At 40.7% G+C, this 22,202-nt stretch overlaps 1 protein-coding gene across 4 annotated transcripts in view; it reads right to left on the reverse strand.

Moving 5' to 3' along the window:
* Positions 1 to 22,202, reverse strand: part of LOC111146919 (leucine rich repeats and calponin homology domain containing 1) — a 190,776-nt gene that overhangs the window by 7,836 nt on the left and 160,738 nt on the right. For 2 of the 4 annotated variants that reach the window (XM_022502683.1, XM_022502682.1), the window contains 4 exons: positions 18,042 to 18,151; positions 14,434 to 14,571; positions 10,260 to 10,337; positions 1,225 to 1,626 (listed from right to left, as the gene is read on the reverse strand). In XM_022502683.1, the coding sequence (XP_022358391.1) occupies positions 1,420 to 1,626; positions 10,260 to 10,337; positions 14,434 to 14,571; positions 18,042 to 18,151 (533 nt within the window). In that variant the 3' untranslated portion in view covers positions 1,225 to 1,419. Of the gene's footprint in view, positions 1 to 1,224; positions 1,627 to 10,259; positions 10,338 to 14,433; positions 14,572 to 18,041; positions 18,152 to 22,202 lie in introns of those variants that run through there. The other 2 variants (XM_022502685.1, XM_022502684.1) reach the window with 1 other exon arrangement.

Genomic DNA, 22,202 nt, shown 5'->3' on the forward strand with positions numbered 1-22,202 from the left:
CATGGAAACATTCAGAAAAATAAAATTATCTTCTTAGAAGCCATCGATGTAGACCCTTTGCATATGAGTAAACTAGAAATTTATCTTGAGGAAGTTAATGTCATCATCTCCTGAATTTAAGAAACAGTATTTGGCAACCGGATATAATGCAAAGCCTAGGGGAAGCTGTCTGAACCATGGGGCAGGGCGTTCTCATATTAGAGAAAGACATCCCAGAACCAGGAATATCTTGGCCAAGAAAAGATTCTAGTGGGTTTTTTTCTTTTAGTCACAAACTGATCACATTGCTCCAAAAGTTATATATTAACTATATATAATCCTGTAAGCTCACTTAAGGTAGAAGCAGCTTGCTAATGTCACTGGAAAACAAAGGTTAAATAGACATTTGAAGTCATTAGGGACACTACATTCTTCTAAAATAAGAGTGTTCTTTTTGTTGGCTTCTGCCATAGTAACCCAAGTGCTAGGACCAAGATGTTCCATGACTCATGGCTTTATTTGAAAGCAAATACAGTCAAACCCATCACATTCTTGACCTGCAGTTATGATGTGATGTAGCAAAAAAGAAAAACGACCCATTACATTATTTAAAAATATAAATCCCTTCTGAAAAACGCTTTCCTAAGAGCTCAGAGTAGACCTAACAGGGAGCAAAAAGTAAAAATATGCGCCAAGTGACGTGCAAGAGAATCCTCCAGGTGGCGCTCTAACAGCCACGGACCCTCCTTCCAGCGACCCCCTGCACAGCTAGGTCTCATGCGGCAGGGCAGGGCAGAGGGGCTTCCTCCCTGTGGAAGTGGGCAGCAATGCTCCCTGGTGCCCCTCACAGCTCCCATGGCAAGCAACAGGGAGGAAGCCAACTGCATAGCCAGCAAAGCAGTCATTTGCCAATGGCATTTTTCAACTTGGTCAATAATGGTATTACTAAAGACTTTAATAGGCCAAATAGGGCCCCAAATGCCAGTTTTCTGTCTCCTCTGCAAGGTAGCCCTTCTACACAATTGCCCAGTCCCGAATTAGGATCCGACACTGACCCAAAGGAAAGATTTCCATACCCTAAATCCCCTCTACAACTGTTCGAGAATCTTCCGCTCTACCCAGGGCAGCGAAGCTCCCTGGGAGAGAGAGAAGAACTGCAGTGCACTACTGCCGGCACTATGGGAATGAGAAAGCATGAGGCCTGGATACACTGGTCGCTGTCTTCCAGTGAGGGGGAGAAATTCTTTAACGGCAACTGCGTTCTATGAAATAGTTTGTGCTTTGGGAAAATCGGACGCGTAATGTCCGGCTTCAGAACTCCGGAGATCACTCAAGAGATGACAGGGAGGGAAGTCGGCCAGGCAAAGGCTCAGATGGCGGAAGGGGCCTGCGATGGATCAGGGTGACATAGCAGAGGGAGTGTGGGTGCACATGCAGGCGTTAGGCGGACAGAGCATTCCAGCGGTAAGTGATATAGATCAGCACTATAAAGAGAATATGGACAAGACAGAAGCTTAGAAGGTCCCTGGAGCGGAGGGCAGAAGTTGGTGGTGGGGGTTTCTCCCCAAGTGCCAGCAGAGTGTCAACAGTCTTTCGAATGTGATGAAAGTCCGACTGCAGGATGTCATACGGAGAGCAGAGGTCAGCCTATTCCGTGGGCAGCCATTAGAACAGAAAGAGACAGTGCATACAATTAAAAATACACAGAAGAACAGCTGGAAAGAAGCACACATTTCTGGTTACTAGCAAATGGCAAGAGTAACCCCTTATTTCAAGCAGGTAAAACCCATTCCACCATCAAAGATTTTTCTTAACCCATTACAAAAGAAAAGTAGCATACCCAACATGTTTTCTGCAAACAGCACAAAGAAATCCTCCACCCATGATGCCCCCACTAAGGAATGGCACGTTCTGCAATTTATAGGTCATTCTGGCATCAAAACGGTTCGAATATTTCAGTGGTATCACGTGCTCACCAAGGGCGTAAGAATAAGAGCTTTTCACTAGGGACACTGAGGACATAACCTTACCTAAGGGAAAAATATAAACTTCCAAGTTGAGTCCCCACCTGTCCTCACCATTCTCAATGTGGTCTTCAGCCTGGTTTATGAAGACTGAATGAATATAAGTGAGTTCTCGCTGATAGGTGATACGTACATCTAATTTTTTTTCTTGTTTTAAGGGTTATTGATAAACTCTGGGGAATGCTGGTTTTAATTATGTTCCTAACACGTGTCAGAAAGTACATTAAATTTCATGTTTTTGCAGCCACCCATAAGCCAAAGTCTAGAGGAGCCTTCTCAGATGTGCAGTTAGAATAAAAGTACACGCCCACATGGGGCTGTTAGGTGAATTTCTTCACCACTAAACAGGTACAGTGGGGCACAGGTCTTCTGAGTCGGCCTCTGGATATCTGCAGCTGGATATCTGCAGCAAACAGTTTCCTGACTCACTGAGTTACTGAACTGGAAACGACCACAGCTTACCATTAACAGTGGTTATAACTAATAGGTCAGTAGGAAAGAGAAGTAGTTTTGTGTTCAAATTAAAAAAGGACTGAAAATATTTATATTTTATAAACGCAGCTTTATTTCAAAATTGGCAAAGCATTTAAAATATATGTAATCTATATTTTATAACATATTTTGCTACAGTTTTACCCTTTATTTTAGCCTCATTGTGAAGCAGATGCAAATCGTGGAGCCACTGAAAGATTCTAAGATATGAGATGCTCTCTTGCTTATATCCTCTGAAGTTAGTTTGATGCCCTCAGATAAATAGGAATACTACAATAGCAAGTGGGATGAATAAGGTGAAAAGCATTCAAATCTTACTTTAATTTATGAAGGTAGAGATGCTGCTGTGAAGGAAAGACTTTTTAAAGATATTAAGTCTCCTTAATATTCTATTCAGATGATGCATCTTTTCTCAGTGGATTTGGAGGAATCAAATTACCACCGTTACTTTCCTAAGAATTAAAACAGCTACACATAGATTTGATTTCACTGGGAGAGAGAGAGGCTGGTCACGGACGAAGCAGATGGGGAAACATCTAAAGAAAGAAGTTTTTATTGCAATCAGAATTTTCTATTGCAATGTTGGGCTTTAACCAGTGAAATCTGAGCAAAGCAGACTAAGACAGAAGGCATCGACAGACTGAAATGTGATTTTCACAAAAGTGGTATTTCCATGTTAAAAGCAAATCATTCTACCTCTAGTGTGTATTTTAATACATTTCCTGGAACCCTGTGGGAAATGTCTGGTTTGCAACCCGGCAGCGCCATCAAAGAACTTGAATCAGACTGTCCTTGCCGTGTTCTTCAGTAGCACACGTCTCACACGGGGAACCAAAACACAACACTCTTCTCTGCCTGGAATTAATTTCATGATGCCACAGATTCTGGGCTTAATTCAGATTAAAGTGGGTAGGGGCCAGACTCACAGTCCATGGTGGCTGGTTTAAACTAAATCATAATCTCTAAAGGAAAAGGCATGGGTCTCAGATCATCTGGTAGGCAAAAACTGGAATCCCCGTAACGGGGAGAGTGCAGGCTGCTGGGACCTTCTCTTACCTGCTCTCTGATTCTGTCCCTCATCCCTCAGCAGCCCTCGGGGCAGCCTCTGAGGGGATGCTGGGGTAGGATCCTGGGCTGAAACCACTGGGAGAAATGAATTTTCTGACCCTTATGCCTACCAAATTACAGTCGTAATGAGAGGGACTTAGGGATCATACATTTCTTATCTTACAATTAAAATAGGAAAATGCTAAAAAGGAAGAAAATTTAGAGAGATAATTAAGGAGGCAAAATTTCACTCAAATGACTGCAAAGCATTTGAAAAACAATGTTAACATAATCAGAGTCCTCAGAACAAGTGTGGATGCTAATTCCCACCACAGAGAACAGAAATCACAATCGCCAGAGGTTAACTGATTCTCTTAGAGTCAACTCAAGAATGTGTGACTAAGGTTACTATTAAAAGATTAGCCCAGTTTCCCCGAATACTATGGACACAAACAGAAATGTAGACAGATCAGGCAAAAAATCTGGTTTATAAATGTTCTGAGCATCATACAGTCTAAATTCTAGGAAATTTAGAATATATTCAATTTATTTAAATATAATTTTAATTTTTAAGGTCAACACCTAAAAAGTATTTTTTTTAATCCAAGATAACAAGGATCAGGAATGTTGATAATCATTCTGAACATTTAAAGTGCTGATGGACAAGGTATATAATCTGGAGGGGTGGGGTGAGGTAATGAAGGATTTCTAGAATTTTCTCCAAATATATGAGAACTAATCATCAATTTTAAGGACTTATAGGAAAACTGTTATTATCAGTAAACTACTTTATCTAGAATTGTAACTGAAGGTGCTGCTTTTAAAATGTTTATTCTCAGGGCACCTGGGTGGCTCAGTTGGTTAAGTGTCTGCCTTTGGCTCAGGTCCTGATCCCAGGTGGTGTTCCTGGGATTAAGTCCTACATTAGGCTCCTTGCTTCGTGGGGAGCCTGCTTCCCCCTCGGCTTGCCACCCCCCTGCTTGTGAGTGCTCTCTCTCTGACAAATAAAATCTTTAAAAAAGAATAAAAAATAAAAGGTTTATTCTCAACAATGAACATATGAACTGCTGACCACAGGCAACCATGCCATCAGGAGACACACGGTGGGAAAGGAGTCTTATTTTCTCAATGGTAAACACATACTACTTGTTAAGAAATGCACCTGATTTTACACACTGGAGACTGACCCTTTTTAATAAATTATGAATTTAAAAACTGCTGTTAATAAAATAATAAATGTGCCAGTCTACACCTCTGGTTATCTGACCTCAAGACACACCAATAAATGTGCCAGTCTACACCTCTGGTTCTCTGACCTCAAGACTAACCAGAAAGTTAAACTTTGTAATAATAATCTCATCCCATCCCCCCAAAATTATTTATTAGTTATGATTTAAATTGATGCTAAAGTTACTGATTAGGGGGAAGAAAAGAGGCATAAAGCTCAAAGAGAAAGAATTCATTTCTCCTATCCTCAAGATTAAAGCAACAACAAAAAAGAGTTGCATATTCAATTCTCAAGATTAAAGCAACAACAAAAAAGAGTTGCATATTCAATTTATAGAATGTACGACAATTAAAAAAAATTCAGAGTAGTTACAAACTTCCTAAAACCTCACTGACAGTAGGGAAGTTACTACTGTTACTTTCAGATACCACTATCTCATTACAAAAAAAACAACAAAAGGCAAATATGAAAGGTATTGCAAAGAAGACTCAGCCACCATGTCAACTCAGCCACAATGTCAACTTGATCAACCACTTAGATCAACATGATCATTGTTAGAATCTGAATGTTCTCTAGGATTTTATTTTTAACTCCATTTGGCCGATGCAGAAGCCGAGGGATCCCCTGTGGTCTCGCAAGCCCCTGGCCTCTGTGCTGCCCAGGCAGGCGGGGCCCAAGGAGTCTTCCACTAAGAGGAGCTGCTGCCCAAATCCTCTTCTCTACTTCTCTGCAGACAGTAATGACTATGAAGTTCCCTCCTCCTCTAAAGAGAGCAAATGTCTTAAATTAAGGACCTTGCTCCTTACAGAGGTCTGAGGCCAAGGCTACTTATTTAAAACCGAGTAGAAAAATTTCCCTGGTGAACCAAACAAATACATATTTTCTAATACTTTTAATGCTTCATAAATCAGATGTTTCTGATTTATGGACTGGACCTGCGACAACACTATTAAGAGCCCCAAACTGCCCTCAATTTGGAAACCCCCAGCTGCCAACCAGGAATCTTCTACAAGTTTACAGGCCAAGGATAGAAGCCTCAGTGCGTCCATTAAGGGCCTCACGAGTCCAAGGGTTAACCAAAGTCAGAGTCTTGGGTGATGCAAAGAATGTATCCTTAAGCGTTTGAGAGCCCACGAAGGGTAGGCCTGTCTTCAAGGTCGAGCTGATGCTGCAGCGCTCCAGAAGTCAAAGACGGCCTGCACGGTCTGACCACCAGCCTCATTGCCGCAAGGAGCTCTGGGTGGTGCCGGCACCACCACCCAATCCCCAGATTTCCCCAGGCTCCCTGATGCGCCCGAGGTTAATCCTTCTACTGCCAATTAGGCCCCCTAAGCAGGGGAAGCGATTACAGAGCTGCAGGATTTGGATGAGCTTTCATGGAATCTTACAGCTCAAAGCACTCTGGGAGTCCGATGATTTCCAGACTGTATTTAGCAATAGGATATCTTTCTCCCCAAAGAGAATGGTAGCTGGGAATCCACTATAGACTATGGGCAAAGAAGAAACCGCTCTGGCGGATGCAAAGGGGCTAGAATGATCTGCAGTCTCCTCCCCACCCCTTGGCTTTCCCTCACCTCCTGTGCTGGCTACTGGAAAGACTCGAGGGCTCTGAAGAATGTGGTTGGAATTTACTGCTCAAGTCCAGCACCTGCTGTCCGCAGAGCGGGGCGCTCGGGCACAGAGAGCAGGGTTCCAACGCCAGATCCGCAGCTACCCAGCTGCGAGCCTGAGCTTCGGAAAGGGGTTCACCTCTCCCCACTTTAGTTTCCTCAGGGTGTAGCCATCAAACATTTACCTCCAACCCTCCACAGTGAGCATGTAAGATGACTGCCTGCATGAGAAGTCCTCGATGAATGGTTAACTGCTGCTCAGTTTAAGGAGTTAGCCTCAGGGCACAGAACTAGTTACCAGCACATGTAGAGATAATTGACCCCAAACCTCTGTACTCTCTCCCTCTGCTCGCAGATTCCCTTCACCCACTCACTCTTCTCCTTCCAGGTTATGTTCGCTCTGTTTGTGTCCCTTTTGTGGAGGACGTGGTCCCCAAAACAAAACCCCAACGTACCCGAAATGAGCAGCAGGAGGGAAAATGACCTACACTGAAATAATTATTAGAAGGGATATAATCCCCTCCACTGAGAAAGAAACTTGCCCGTGAGTGCTACTTCCGGTTCATTTTTAAGGACCTCTCCTTGGCAATCTCATTAGCAAGCCTCTACCTCATAGCAAATTAATAGCAAGTTAATTCTCCTGTTACCCTAACAGAATTGCTCCAGGTCCCCATTGCTAATGTCTTTCTGTGATGTCTTTTCTCCATCAGTAGCAGCTGCTGTTCCAAATTCTGTCTGTTCCCCTGACTAAGGAGCCAAGAGGATAGAGCTAGCCTTAACCAGACATCACAAGTAACACCCAGAGGTCTAGAGTTGCCTTACCTGTCTTCATACGCTAACCTCCTGCAAGTATGCTGACCGCAGCCCATTCGAAGAAGGCACATTTAAAAGGTAATCCACACCAGAGTGAAATACTTCATGAACCTTGACCCACCCTGAGGCACAGAGCTAGGACTGTGTCCACCTGGACTCCTAAGGAAAATATAATGAACTAGAACAACTGGAACATTTTTAGATTGACTTCCATCCCTTCAGATTCTTTTATATGTAAAAAGTTAACTACCCCGTGCTCAGCAACCACATTCCACGAACAGAATCTGACAAAATTGTATCAGGGGCCAGTGCGGCCTTTGCCTTGGAGCTTCCAACAGTGATTCCATGTCAAAGGACACCAAATGCAGAGTTTAGAGCACAGCTGTGACCTTCCAGTCTCTACCGGGTGATTCATCACTGTCAATTAGTATGGACCTTATTATAAAATACAGAATTCACCATCTCTGTGACTTAAGAGTGTCTGTGAGAAGCTAAGTAATGGAAGAAAGAAAGCAGGAAAAGCTTACACTGAGGAATTAACTGTGTGACTGGGAAATCAATGACTATTTTGTTCCCCAAATATGAAGTGTGATGCAATTAAGAAAATGTAATGGTATAGGTTTTCTTTCTCTCTCTCTCTTTTTTTTGGGGGGGGGGTACCAGTCTTTTAAAATGTCTGATCATATATGGAGAATTTCTGCACTTAGGCTTGTGATATAATTTTTAATATAAATAATTAATTGTAGTGTGCCACATACGCATTATAACATCAACCCCCTTGAGTAGTGCAAGAAGTGTATCTAAGGCAATCATTCCACCCCTCCCCCAACTCACTATCCTATGTCCAGATGACAAGATTTCCTCATTTCCAATCATGTATTCCTCGTTACTTCTGTGAGATGAAAGCAAGCTCCCTTGTGTGTACAGGGAGATCTGCCAATTACCTTCCAACAGCATTTCTAGTTTTCCACGAGAACACTCCTTCCTTAATTTAATATATGTCCTTAAGAAGTTCAATTGCCAACTAACCAACAGAATTTTTCTGGTAGCAAAAAGCTTAATGTAACTGTAGTCACTGGTAAAATGCTATTGGATTATCCATCAGGATGGATATATGTGTACACACACACACACACACACACACATACACACAACCACACATACACATTATACAGGATGAAAACTTGAAGGTCTCCTCCAATCTTAAAAAAAAAAATGTCAAAAATGGCCTAAGTAATATATTTCTTACTAAGCATAGCTGAATGGGACCCTGGCAAGAAAGGTTATTTATTCCCTGTAACTCAATCTTCTCAGAAATTATGAACTGCTGATTAGTGCCATGGGACATGGTGCTAGGGGCATATTTCAGAAATTATGATACATTTTTCTGTGCATATTATGGTAATTTAATTTCCTTTTCCCTACTTTAAAAGAAAATTGCAATTACCAATCTTTACTCATAACACTTGGTTAAGGGCATCTACATTTCATTTTGTACCACCAGAAGCCCAAAAAATTTTCTGATGAGTTTAAAAACATCACAAGGGATTAGGTCATAACTCACCAGTGCTTTCTAACACAGACACAAACAACTTCTGAAACTTGGTATGCTAGTTTTGATTCGCACATGGAAATCTTATTAGCCCAGGATGGGATCACATTATTAAAAATAGTATGTATAGGAAGTTTTACAAATATTTGAAGCCAACAAGGTATATGCAATATTAATAAATGCACAGGCAATACGGACACACAGATTCACATTGTTGAAAGACATCTGGATTGATCACAAAGACATTTAGTCCATCATATAAAGATTATACTCTTTTTAAACATGAATTTACGAGTTTTTCTTTATGGATATAGTTCTGACATAATGATGCTTTAATAGGTCTCTCCTTGTCTTCAAATAAGATGAAAAAAACTTACACCACTAACCCCTTACCTTCGAATCTTAACAAGCTAAAAGAGGGAGGGAGGGAAGAAGGAAGGAAAGAAGGAAGGAAAGGGGGAGGGAGGGAAGATGGAGGGAAAAAGGGGAAAATGGGGAGGAAAGGAGAATAACCCTTTCTTAATTCCAATACCTAACTCCTATCACTGAAGAGAATTATGTTACAATATAATTCTTTCATATACTCATAAATAGTATTTCATGACAGAATTTGTAGTTACTTTGTCTTTGGCAGATAGGAAAACACAGAAGAAAATTTTTAAAAATGTAATTTTCTGTGCATTTCCGTTTATCACAATGATGATAAACTTCTCAACTTACCCCCAAATACCGAGTGGACTGGCTTTTGTCTCCTGAAGAAATCATTTTATGTTACTAATAGCGAAGTCCTCTAAAAGCCCCAAATTAGCCATCAGGCTGAGGCTGGGATTGAGCTAGTCCCAGCTGAGGCTGGGGCTGAGTTTGGGAGAAAGGAAAGTAGCCAAGTATAGTTGGGCTGCCTATAGGGAACGCCAGTTGGGTCTACAGCGGACTAACGGGGGAAAACGGAACTGCAAACAGGTAACAGATTATAAAGCAACATACAAACATTGTTATTATTATTGGTAATGATTAATTATAATAATAACAATAATTATAACATTTTTAACATTGATCATTTTGATTCACATAACCAAAATGCAACTATACGGAATGGAAATCAACAGATTAGTAGTCAACTACAGGTCTGCTTTGCCTAAGAGCTGTGGATAAGGAAAACCAATAGCTCCAAAATTCTTCCCTGTGGAACCTGCTAGAAGGCTCACTGAAGCCGCAATAGTTTCTGCTCTTGGAGTAGAGATTCAAGCTGACTATTTTGCATTTGTTTCAAAACCTTAAGGAAATTATATTCTCTTTTCCCTCAGTATTGACCCTACCACTTCAAGCCATTTTAATTTCATTTCAATAGAGGAATTTAAACTAAAATTTTATATAACTTATTTAATAGTATTCCTTAAGAAAGACTGAGACTAAAAAGCATGTACAAAGCTATACATCCATTCAGTGGATTCAAACACATATATTAAAGGAAATCTGCACCAAAACATAGTTTTGGGGACTAAGTTTGACGTTACCTCTGGTACTCCTAATTTTCGGCATGCTTCCAAAAAGTTTTCCACATTTCTTCTGCATTTGGCCATGCTAAGTTTGGGCTAGAAATACAAATATGCAGAAATAATGAATTATTAAGAGAGAAATAATTTTAGTAACAGGTTAAATTTTAAACTTTCTAATGCCACAACTAACACATGTTCATGGGAGAAAAAATATATATTCAAAAAGAAGACAATAAATATCATCTAGAAACATCTACCTAGAGATAAGAATTATTAAGATTTTGGATTCTATTCTTCCAGACATTGTATATGCTGTGGTGTGTATATACGTGTGTGTGTGTATAAAGATGTAAGTAAATGGGGCACCTGACTCATTCTACGATGTTGCCTGGGTTTAGGGTAGAAAAGCACTTGCTATAAATACAATAGTTAGAGATTCAACCACACCAAGGGCTGAAGAGTCAAAATGGCACCAGCCTGGTATACAGAAAATGGACAATAATAGTTTTGCGAATGAAAAATTAGAATGCTTAATGCTGACAATAATGTGGCTAGAAAAAGGCACCTAGTGCTGTCGGGGCAGCGATGATGGTGCAAACAGAGGGTTTCCCGGGGGTCAGATACTCTGCTCCGGGCTAAGTGTGTACCTGTGGAAGCCAAACACACAAGCTTCATGGTCGCTTAGCTCCAGTCCAGTGGGAACTATTGGTAAGCTGAAGGAGATTACAGTACAGTATGGTAGAGGTTTTGGTTGTGACATGACGATAAGGAGGGTAAAAAAAAAAAAGCAAGGAAAAGAATCTAACTCCATTCTACAGGGTCAAGAATAGCTTAGCTCCTGGAGATGCTGAAGTAGAGGAGAAATGGGAGCCTGCGTGGCTGCAAGGTGAGGGGATGTGGAGAGAGGGTAGGGAGCAGCCTTCCGGATTAGTGAGCACAGCCTGTGCAGACACTGCATGGACAGTGAGGGCTCGGACCAGGACCCAAGCAGGCTCCAACGTGCAGCATGGCCGGGCTGCTCAGAGGAGCTCTGAGACACTCACTCAAGAATGTTTGCTAAGTGGACATTTGGAAACAGCCCATATCTCTAAAAAGGAGAACTGTGATATGAAAACATAAGCTAAAATATCTTACAGTTATTAAAATGGGTATTTATGAAGGAATTTTGATGGCATGAGGAAACTCTAGATTTTGGTAAGTTTTAAAAACTACTAAATGGTATCCATGAGGAGCTCAGAATTCGGGAACAACTTAAATGCAGAAAGGATGCTAGTAGTTTGTAGAGAAGCCAAAATGTTAACAGTAGTCTTCGGCTTATGGAATAAAGGCTGCTGGGTTGTTTTTTTTTTTCCTTCCCCTGGAGTTTCTGTATTTTCTCTTGTTGGGCATTATTTCCCGTTATTTTTTCAATTAAAAAAATTATTTAGCAAGGGAAATAGGGGCTCCTGAGCAGCTCAGGCAGTTAAGCATCTGACTTCAGCTCAGGTCATGATCTCAGGGTCCTGGGATCAAGTCCCACATCGGGCTCTCTGCTCACTGGGGAGTCTGCTCCTCCCTCTGCCTCTGCCCCACCCCGTGTTCCCACTCTCTCTCTCTCTCCCCATCTTAAATAAATAAGTAAAAATCTTTAAAATAAATAAATAAAAAAGAAAACAGGTTGACAATCAAAAGATTTCTAGACGAATGCAGCATGTCCTGAAGGCTTAATAAAATATAGAAATGCTTAGTACACAATTCAGATTCACTATGAATAATAAAATTATAGATTCAAATTGGAAGCTATGAGGAGTCATAGTTTCTCATAATTTGGGAACAATTATGAAATAAGAATTTGGCATAGAAAACACTGGAAAGTTTCATACTGGATTATAGAACAGAATTCGCTGCCCAAACTAAGGTAAGCTTGAGACAGATTTGAAAGAGAACACAAACTCATCTTTTCCCCCCTATGATTTCCTTTTTTTCTTTTTAAGATTTTATTTATTTATTTAGGAGAGAGAGAGCACACACATGAACGGGGGGGGGGGGGGGGGGGGGAGGGAGAGGCAGACTCCCTGCTGAGCGTGGAGCCAGACATGGGGGGCTCAGTCACAGGACCCTAAGATCATGACCTGAGCCCATGGCAGAGTGACTGAGCCCCCCAGGAGGCCCCCCATGCTTTCTGAGGCAAATGTGGTAAAACTTTTCAAAGGAAAAATGTGTTCCACAATATAGAAAGGAAACTGACAGCTGGAATGAGATCCTCCGCTACCTCCCGCCAAGAGAAAAGAAAAGCACAAAACATACCGCTGTGACCTTCTTAATGCCCATCACCAATGTGATGAGCACTGGGTGTTACACACAACTGACAAATTATTGAACACTACATCTGAAACTACTGACGTACTATGTGTTGGCTAATTGAATTTAAATTAAAAAGAGGAAAAAAAAATGCCATGGTGAGCCTTTCCTGGGGGGAAGGCAGGGAGAAGAACATTCATTATGTGGTATTCTATGAGCACTGTGCCTTGAAATTAGGGGCTCTGAATTTTTCGAAAATCTGCTCTATAAACACCAATAACAATGGCTTACATTCGTGCCTTATTTTATCCTCACAGAAACATTTCCATGACAAAGAACAAATCAAGGTAAAGAGAGGTTAAATACTTGCCTGAAGGGGGCGCATGGGTGGCTCAGTGGGTTAAAGCCTCTGCCTTGGGCTCAGGTCATGATCCCAGGGTCTTAGGCTGGAGCCTGAGCCTCACATCGGGCACTCTGCTCAGTGGGGAGCCTGCTTCCTTCCCTCTCTCTGTACCTGCCTCTCTGCCTACTTATGATCTCTATCTGTCAAATGAATAAATAAAATCTTTTAAATAAATAAATAAATAAATAAATAAATAAATAAATAAATAAATAAATACTTGCCTGAAGTCATATGGCTTATAAGTAGATGTGGTGTTTGAACCCAAACCCCGCATTCTTAGCCCCGAAACTCTTCCTCCTCTCCTAATGAACAGTGAAGAGCGTGGACAGAAACTCTTCTTTCTTGTCTACTTGCCTGAACCTGACCTAGCCTCCGGAGACAAGCTGATCCCTGATTCCCGACCCTCATCTGAATGACCATAAAATTGACTCCATAGCTCCTTTCAGGGTGGAAAGAAACATGCTCTGTGATCTCCAGGCAGAGGCTCCCACCTCTAGCTTCATCTCCCCTACAGCAGAGATGAGGATTTTTTTTTAAAAGGTTTTATTTATTTGACAGAGAGAGACAGTGAGAGAGGGAATACAAGCAGGGGGAATGGGAGAGGGAGAAGTAGGCTTCCCGCCAAAGCAGGGAGCCCGACACAGGGCTTGATCCCAGGACCCTGGGATCATAACCTGAGCTGAAGGCAGCTGCTTAACGACTGAGCCACCCAGGCGCCCCAGAGATGAGGATTTTTAAGCTATTTGCGGAGTCTCGCCAATCTGCCTTTCTCACTACTGTCCTGGTATCTCATGTACCTTGAGCAAAGGGAGGCATTGAGGAATCGTTGAATTAATGCCCAGCTGACCAACCTCTGGCTTGATGGGTTATTTAAAATGTCATTTTACATAGAACCCACATCTTTTCAGAGTCATCCTAAAATCTTCAGTGACTAATAAAGGAATGAGATTCCACTTATTTTTATTTTTTATTTTTTTAAGATTTTATTTGAGAGAGCGAGCAAGAGAGCAAGAGCATGATAGGGGAGAAGGTCAGAGGGAGAAGCAGACTCCCTGCGGAGCTGGGAGCCCAATGTGGGGATGGGACTCCAGGATCATGACCTGAGCCAAAGGCAGTTGCTTAACCAACGGAGCCACCCCAGCATCCCAAGAGATTCCATTTAGCAGAGAAGCCACCAACCAAAAAAAGCTATCTGGAAAGACTCCTCACTGTTTAAGTAACCCCTAGTGAGAAATGAATCTTTACGTCTGTACAGCCTTAAAAGTTAGCACCCCAACCAGTAATTCCTTTAACATGATGTGCTTTATCTTTGAAATAAATTCTTTTCCTATTATTTACATATTTATATATTTTGCCTTTTTTGGTGTATTGTTGCTTCATTTAGAGCTTTTTCCTTCCTGCTCTTCTAGTTGTTGAGATCCTGAGGGACCCTGCTGGCATCTTTAACAAGCAACACTGTACTCCAAAATTTGTCTTATGTGGAGTTTCCCTTTATCTGGTGTTACTTACAACTGCTGGCGAGGGGACGTGGATGCTTGCGACCGATCGCGGGCGGATGTGATTGACCAGGTGGCAGAGAACCACACCGTCCATGAGTGCGGCCCCCAGGTCTTCGTGCAGGCTGACCTTGAGTCTCATCTCGATGCTCTGGGGGAGGAATCAGAGGGAATCCAGTTGTCATCAGGCAACAGAGGATCAAATACAGTGATGGGTGTTTATGAATTGAGACATTAACTTCATTATGAGGAAGAAGAATAGGAACACTTAGAAAACACTTCCATTATCTAACTTTTTCCAACAGATATTGTAGTAAAAATCCTGCTGTAGAAAAACAAATCCAGCTGCGCCTAACATTTTTAGTAAGTTGAGTGAATGGAATACTAGAATTACTTCTGGAGTTCCATGTTGCCTCAGCCTTGGCTATGGAAGTACAAAACCAGAATGAGGTGATCAATGGAAAGTTCTGACAGTTCTGGTTCTGACAGTCTGCCAGGAGTAGAGGAGGGATTAAGGGATGCTTTTCTCTTAGACTTTGTTTTTGCTGAGAATCAATTTTTTGATTTTAAAAAATTGAATTTTCCATTTTGAGATAATTACAAATTCATACTTGGTAACAAGAAATAACAGAGATCCTGTTGACCTTTCACCCCGTTTCACCTGAAGGCAACAACTTGCAGAAGCATACCAGGGTACCACAGCAGGGTGCCGATATGGATACAGTCAGAATCTGAGCTATTTCCATGACCACCTTCCTAATGGTGCATCTCTACAGCCACACCCACCTCACTCCCACCTGGAGTATAGCTTCAGCCCTGCTGTCCTTTGCCTTTCCTTCAAGGCTCCCATGACATGAATACTGACCATCTGCTACATTCCCTCAGGTCCCTGAGGCTCTGCTCAGTTATTCTCCATCTGTTTCTCTCTGTTGTTCAGACTAGGCAACCTCTATCACTTCACTGTCACCTCCATTCTGCAGTTGAGCCCCTCCGCTGGGCTTTTTGTTTGGGATAACGTGTTTTTCAGCCCTTTACTTCCACTGTCTTCTCTTTCTTTGTTAAAGATTCTCTCTTTCTTTACTGACGTACTCTACTGTTCCTCTTTGTTTCAACCATGTTTGTAATTGCTTGTTGGAGCATTGTTATCATGCATGCTTTAAAATTTTTGTCAGGTAATCCTAACATCTCTGCCATATTACTGCTGTCAGCTGTTGACTGTCTTTTTGCATTCAATTTGAAATCTTCTGGTTCTTGGTAGGATGACTGACTTTTTTTGTTGAAACCTGGACATTTGCCTACTATGTTAGGAGACTCAAGATCCTATTTAAACCTTCAGTTTTAACTGGCTTTTGTGGACACCGCTCTGGCAGGAAATGGGGGTTACTATCTTATTACCGCTGGGTAAATGCAGATATCTATGCTTCCCACTTGATCTCAGTTAACTTGGTGGAGGGAGGTTCTAACTGCTGGATGCAGGTGGAAATCCAGGGTCCCATGTAGTCTCCATTGACGCCATGGTAGGAGATGGGCTTGTTCCCAGCTAGCATGGAGGAGACTCCTGGCTCCTGTTTTGGTCTTCTCTGATACCACCAACCAGGGGTGGAAGTCGAGCCTGCTCCATCTTTGCTGCTGGCATGGATAAGGGAGGAGCCACAGTATTTTCGGATGTTTAGCTGGAGTAGAGCATTATTGTCTAAAGGTTTTTATCTTGCTAGGTTGTTCCTTTCTTGGTACTTTGGCTAAGATAAGCAAGCTTTTGGGTGGCCTTTTAAAAGGAATTGTGCCCAATAGCATTTCTGGGTTTCCAACTACTTCAGCTCCAGGTCTGAGCTATATGAGGCAAAAAAAGAAAACCCACAGAACTCACCACTGTGTCATTTCTATTCCTGAGGGCCCCTGGCAAGTCTGCTGTCTTCTCTCTACCTTTCCGAGTATCCTTATGTTTATTTTGTATGTTATGTCCAGGGTTTTTACTTGTACTTAGTGAGGGAAATAGGGAAAAGTAGGTTTGTTCAATCTTCTCAGAAGTAGAAGTAGAGAAATTAACTTTTTAAACTTCAAATACAAATTTCTATTTTATAACAGTGGTTCCTGTTAAATGGATAACAGCCAAAGAAAGAATGACTTAATTCGGAGATTTGGAATAAATGAAGTGCTAGAAAACCAGTGCATAATACAGCATCATGTAATTCCTTTTCAGAACATTCTTGTGTGTAGACACCTACCTTTCTTCTCCATACTCTTTCAGTCCCTTATTTTACATCATAAATGAAAATGTAAACAACAAACATAACCTAAACTTTAAGATAAAATTATGTCACTCTTTGAGAGGCATCTCTCAGTTTCAATCTTATTTTTACCTACCTCTGAAAATTCACCTCCCAAACTTACAGTATATGCAAGTGCTCTAGGCAAACAACAGAGGTCTGACTTTTTCCCTGTGACTAATAAGCCAACCACAGTGACTTAAAGTGGTGGTAAAAGGTTTCTGCGTTTTTAATTTTCCTTCTGACTACCTGCTAAATCATATATAAAGAATCATCTGCAACAACACAGATGGGGACCTACCTTAATTTGGTTTAATTTTATTTATGGGATTCATTTCTCATTTGCATAACTCATTGCCATCTGAAATTATGTTTATTTTTTTCCTTCTTATTTACTATCTCTTCTCATAGACTATAGGCTCCCTAAGAGTAGGGACCTTTATGTTCTCTCCTCTACCCATCTCCTAGAATACTGCCCGGCACACAGAAGCAGTCAATAACCATCTCCTAGTGAAGGGAGAAGATGTTACCTTAAGTCTATCCCCTCTAGACTTCCTTACACTCTTCTGGGTCATGATTATGGTACTTCTCCTTGAATATAAAGGACTTATGAAGCAATTCATGATGTACTGACTTTACTAACTAATACCAATGTGTTCTCTGACCCAGGTACTGCTATTTGATCTCTCATATGTTCATGTATGAGCTCTCTAACTAGATACAAAGACCATGAGGATAGACAAACAGCTACAGAGTGCCCACCAGAAGCTGTGTGGGAATAGAAATACAAACAATAAGGCAGCCATGTTCCCTGCCATTGCCAAGCTTAAAAATCGTCATTGGAAAGACTAGCGCAAGACTTCATCCTGGATAGGAACTCAAATGCTTTGCTTGAGTAACTAATTACAAAGTTCTGATCAGTTGGGATGCAAAGTAGGGTAATGATGAACATCTTTAAATTAATGGAATATTATTGCTAAGCAGAAGAATGACAGTGTATTATTTTAAAGCGTACCTGAACTGAACCAGTACTAGGTTTAATCCATATGTATTTCTACTTCCATTATCTCATATATTCCCCACAAAACCCCACTAAGATGGGAAGTATTTTTTTAATACATGAAAAAACCTGAAATCAGGGATGTTATGTGAGTTGCCCAGTATCAGTCAGAAGGTGACCTGAATGAAGCCTTTTTGCAGTGCTTCAAAGTCTGTTTTTCAAAAGTAGAAAATGCTGCCTCAATTCTGAAAATGGGTATTCAGTGATGGACTGTTTCTGGGGGAAAACGTGCGTTCAGTGATGGGCTGTTTCCGGGGGAAAAGTATGTTCAGTAATGGACTCTTTCTGGGGTACCTCACGGAGTTGTTCCACCAGTTCCTTCTCTTCTCTCATCTGTTCCATTTTCCTCCGAATTGTAAACTGTGGGTCTATAGATTCCAAATTTCTCTGAGGTCTTAGAAACACTGTAATAAAAAGGGGGGAAAAAAGCCTTTACTGAGTGCCCGCTATAGGTTGCCTTATAGGACGACTTGCATGTAGTTAAGTAAATAAGGCACTTACCACACAGAAACAAATTCTGACTTCACATGGAAAGCTCGATTTGAATATTCTAAAAATTATATTTTAAACTGTACCGAGTTATGCAGACTAACAACAGTTATATTTTTGGTGATAATAGACTGAATTCAGGGAAGGGTGTGGTTCATCCTTGGGACCATGCCAGGCCACAGCTCTGACTGGTGTCCCCTCTCTCATGTTCTCCCTGCTTTCATCCTAAGTGTTCATTTATACATGGGGTTTTATGATCCTTTCATAAATTAAGATAATTTTATTCAAAGAAGAGGACTCTAGAATTGCTTTACACATTAAAAATGGGCACAGGTTAATATTTCTGTTGGCCAAATTTTTTATAAGCCTGAGTTAAGGACAAGAACTAAGTGATACAAGATTATGTATTTTAAGTGTGGAGTGGAAAAACTCCACCTTCTATCATGTCACTGACAGTATATCCAAAAAGTTAGTTCTTTAGAAATGACCACAGCCTCCTTTTAGAAAAGCTGGCAAGATGAGAAGCAATTTAAGAGATCATCCATGGCTTCACGTCTTTAAAATTACAACCATCACGAACAGCGACTGACAGCGGAGCTCCCTCTGAAAGGCAGGGGGCCTCAGGCTCCAGAGAAAATAAAGCCTGGAAACCCCTGAAGGCTAACATTTTGTAAAGACTAATAAAGAAGGTAAACAATATTCTACATAGGGCAGGGTGATTCCGGCAAGGATTTTAATCACTTTTTATTATGATACAAAGCCCAGGGCAGATTTACATTTTAATTTTTTTCTTCCTTGAGATTTTTATCCCGAGACCGTCAACTTCCCATTCACAGAGGAGGGAGCAAGGTACTGGTAAGAGCCATATTTGCTCACCCTGTCCCACAGACCTTCATGGGGGTCTATGACCCACAGACCGCATGGGGGGTTTAGGAGGGTGAGGTGGGTTGGGGAGCCCTCCAGGAAATTCTGGGCAGACAACTTCAGTTTTAAAAACCATGGCCACAGGGAAGGTTGCATGACTACTGCAATTCTAGTAATTTCAATCACCATAATTTAAATCATGTAAACAAGAAGGTCATGCAACTTTTATTCTATTCTGACAAACACTTCCTACAGGTCACTTTACTTATTTTTTTTAAAGGTTTTATTTATTTATTTGATGGAGAGAGAGGGAACACAAGCCAGGGGGAGGAGGAGAGGGAGAAACAGGCTTCCTGAAGAGGAGGAATCCCAATGCGGGCTCAATCCCAGGACCCTGAGATCATGACCTGAGCTGAAGGCAGACACTTAATGACTGAGCCACCCAGACACCCCTTTATAGCTCACTTTAAAAGCTACCTCAATTTGCTAATTTTTTTTCAATTTACTAAGTTCTAAAAATTAAATATAGTTTATAAATATACTTAGAATAGAAAAACCTGAGTCCACTCCCTATAATCAATTACTCCATGCTCACCCAAATATGTCATCTTAATCTCAATGTATGGTCCAAAGTGTACCTTTGGACCAAACCACCTTAATAAATGACTTGTGTGAGGGCACCTGGGAGGCTCAGTTGGTTAAGGGTCCGACTCTTGGTTCTGGGTCAGGACTTAATCTCAGGATCCGAAGACTGAGCCCCGCATTGGGCTCTGTGCTCAGTGTGGAGTCTGCTTCAGATTCTCTCTTTCTTTCCCTCTCAATCTGGCCTTCCCACTTATGCGTGCACTCTCTCAAATAAATAAGTATATAAGCCAATAAGTAAATAAATAAAATGACTTGCATTAAGCTTCTCACATCTCAGTATTTTCTAAGTCAGTTGCAGTGTTTGTGAATCAGCATTCTGATACTCTGTGGAAGATTAGAAAGTTGTCTTAATATACCCTTGATGTACAGTAAATGGAGAAAGAGGGTGGTCTACTGGACGTAACACCTTCTGGAACCTCAGGGAGGAGTCAGCCTGGGGCCTGGGCCCCTGTTTCAAGCCATCCAGGAAAGTCACCGGCAAAAAGAGCCAAAGACATGTCACCAAAGGGCTGTCACCAAGACCTACAGAAACCAAACCCCAGGAAGTGAGACCGATTATTTAAAAAATCAAGGCAAGTCCAGCAAAGGAAGTAGGGTAGTGTAACCCAGCAGGGAGAGATGAGCAGTTCACAGAGCTAAGGGAAATGAGAAAGTAGACAAACTGGGAAGAAGGGAAGAAACTGGAAATGCATTAAGCTTGCCTTTGCATCCTTTCAAGACCAAGGAAAAACTCTACCCATTTAACAGAGCATCCAGAAGAGATATGTATTGAAATGTAAATCCACACCCTCAAAGAAAAGAAGTCAACCAAATTTACCAAAAAAGTCAAGGAATGTGAGCAGAGTTAAGTAATTTATACACTAGCCAGCAAGGGGCGCCCCAACATTGTTTAAACAAAGCTCATGTTTTCTTTGGAGGTTTTATTTCCCTTTGCCTTTTTTCTAGGGGGCAATCTTATCTAATACAGCATGCTTAATATTTTCAATATGTTTTTATTGGCAGATTTCTTTCTGAATACGAAACTATCAGGAAGTTAAATTAACCGTGAGCTTTGTTTAACAGCCCACAATTCAAGTATCTACACCTTGTTAGAGCCCTATGTGAGATAAGATATTACAATGGTGTCTGGGTTTTAATGTCCCAGCATCCCTTTTCATCTTAAATTCCCGTGCATCTTAAAAATATAAAATGCATACTTGAGTATTTGCTCTATGAATGTTAAGCATCACAAAGTGTTAAAACACATTTGTATTGTTTTTTTTTTAATGAATACTTCAAATGTACCTAAAGTTATTGGAAACCATGACTATAGTACTACTAGTTTTCTAAATGGATTAATTACTGTGGACTATATGAGAAATTAAAACGAACTCTCTAGGCTAATAATAAATCTACAGAGCACATAAGTGCTTGCTTATTTTGCGAGGTATGTTATGAGAGAATCATTTTAATGGGAGCATTATGGTAGCTCCAATTCTATGGTAATACTGTAGGTTTTTTTTTTTTCTTTTCTTTCAGATCATATTTAAATAATACATGGAGTGACCAGCCTGAACCAAAGATTTGGAAAATTGATCTATAGAAGAATTATTGATTTTTTCCCCCTTAATTTCAATTACTAAATTTTAAGAACCTCCTTACTTAATTCGGGGGGCAGGGAGTTTAACTCAAGGCTACAAGACAGTATTAAGAGGAGCTGCACTGTCTGTACCTGTTTCTCAAATCAAATGCCACCCTATTTAAATGTAAGTAAGAAGGAGAAGAAGAGGAAGAAGAGAGCAGAGTGAGTGTGTGGAGGACTGTGTGTGTGTGTGTGTGTGTGTGTGTGTGTGTGAAGAGATGAAGAAGTAGGTGATTTAAGGGTGATTTAAGATACAGGAAAAATAAAAAAAAAAAAAGATACAGGAAAAATTAGTCTTTCTTAACTTTAATAAATAACATTTATAATTATATAATATATATTATATTTTTATAAAATTATTATATAAATTATATTTATATTATAAATTTATATTATATAATTATATAATTATATATAATTATAATAATATAATTTCTTAACATTTAATAAATAACTTAACTAATAAATAACATGCAATGAATGGAAAAGATGATTTGCTCCTATTTGTAATTTATTTAGCAGAAGAGACAAATCTCAAAGCAAAGCCCCTGAAAGGAATGATGAATATGTTTGTGCAGAATGTCAAATTCATCTTTGCAGGTACAGGTCAAATTCCACAGATTTTTCCATTATCTCTGGTACTTCCTTTACTTTTCTCCTCATCCTCATCCCCGACCTGGGAGTGATCTATCAACATACAGAATTCTTTATCTGTGTCTCTCTCATGGCACTCATCACTTTCTCTCCTACAGTATAGATCTGTTCCTCTCCATTATGACTGTTTAAGAATTTATGTCTGTTTCCAATTTGTATGTCTCCTCCTGCCCCACAAAGCA

Source organism: Enhydra lutris, unplaced genomic scaffold, assembly GCF_002288905.1.
Source record: "Enhydra lutris kenyoni isolate GAN:26980312 unplaced genomic scaffold, ASM228890v2 scaffoldscaffold15, whole genome shotgun sequence".
In the NCBI taxonomy this organism is placed as follows: Eukaryota; Metazoa; Chordata; class Mammalia; order Carnivora; family Mustelidae; genus Enhydra; species Enhydra lutris.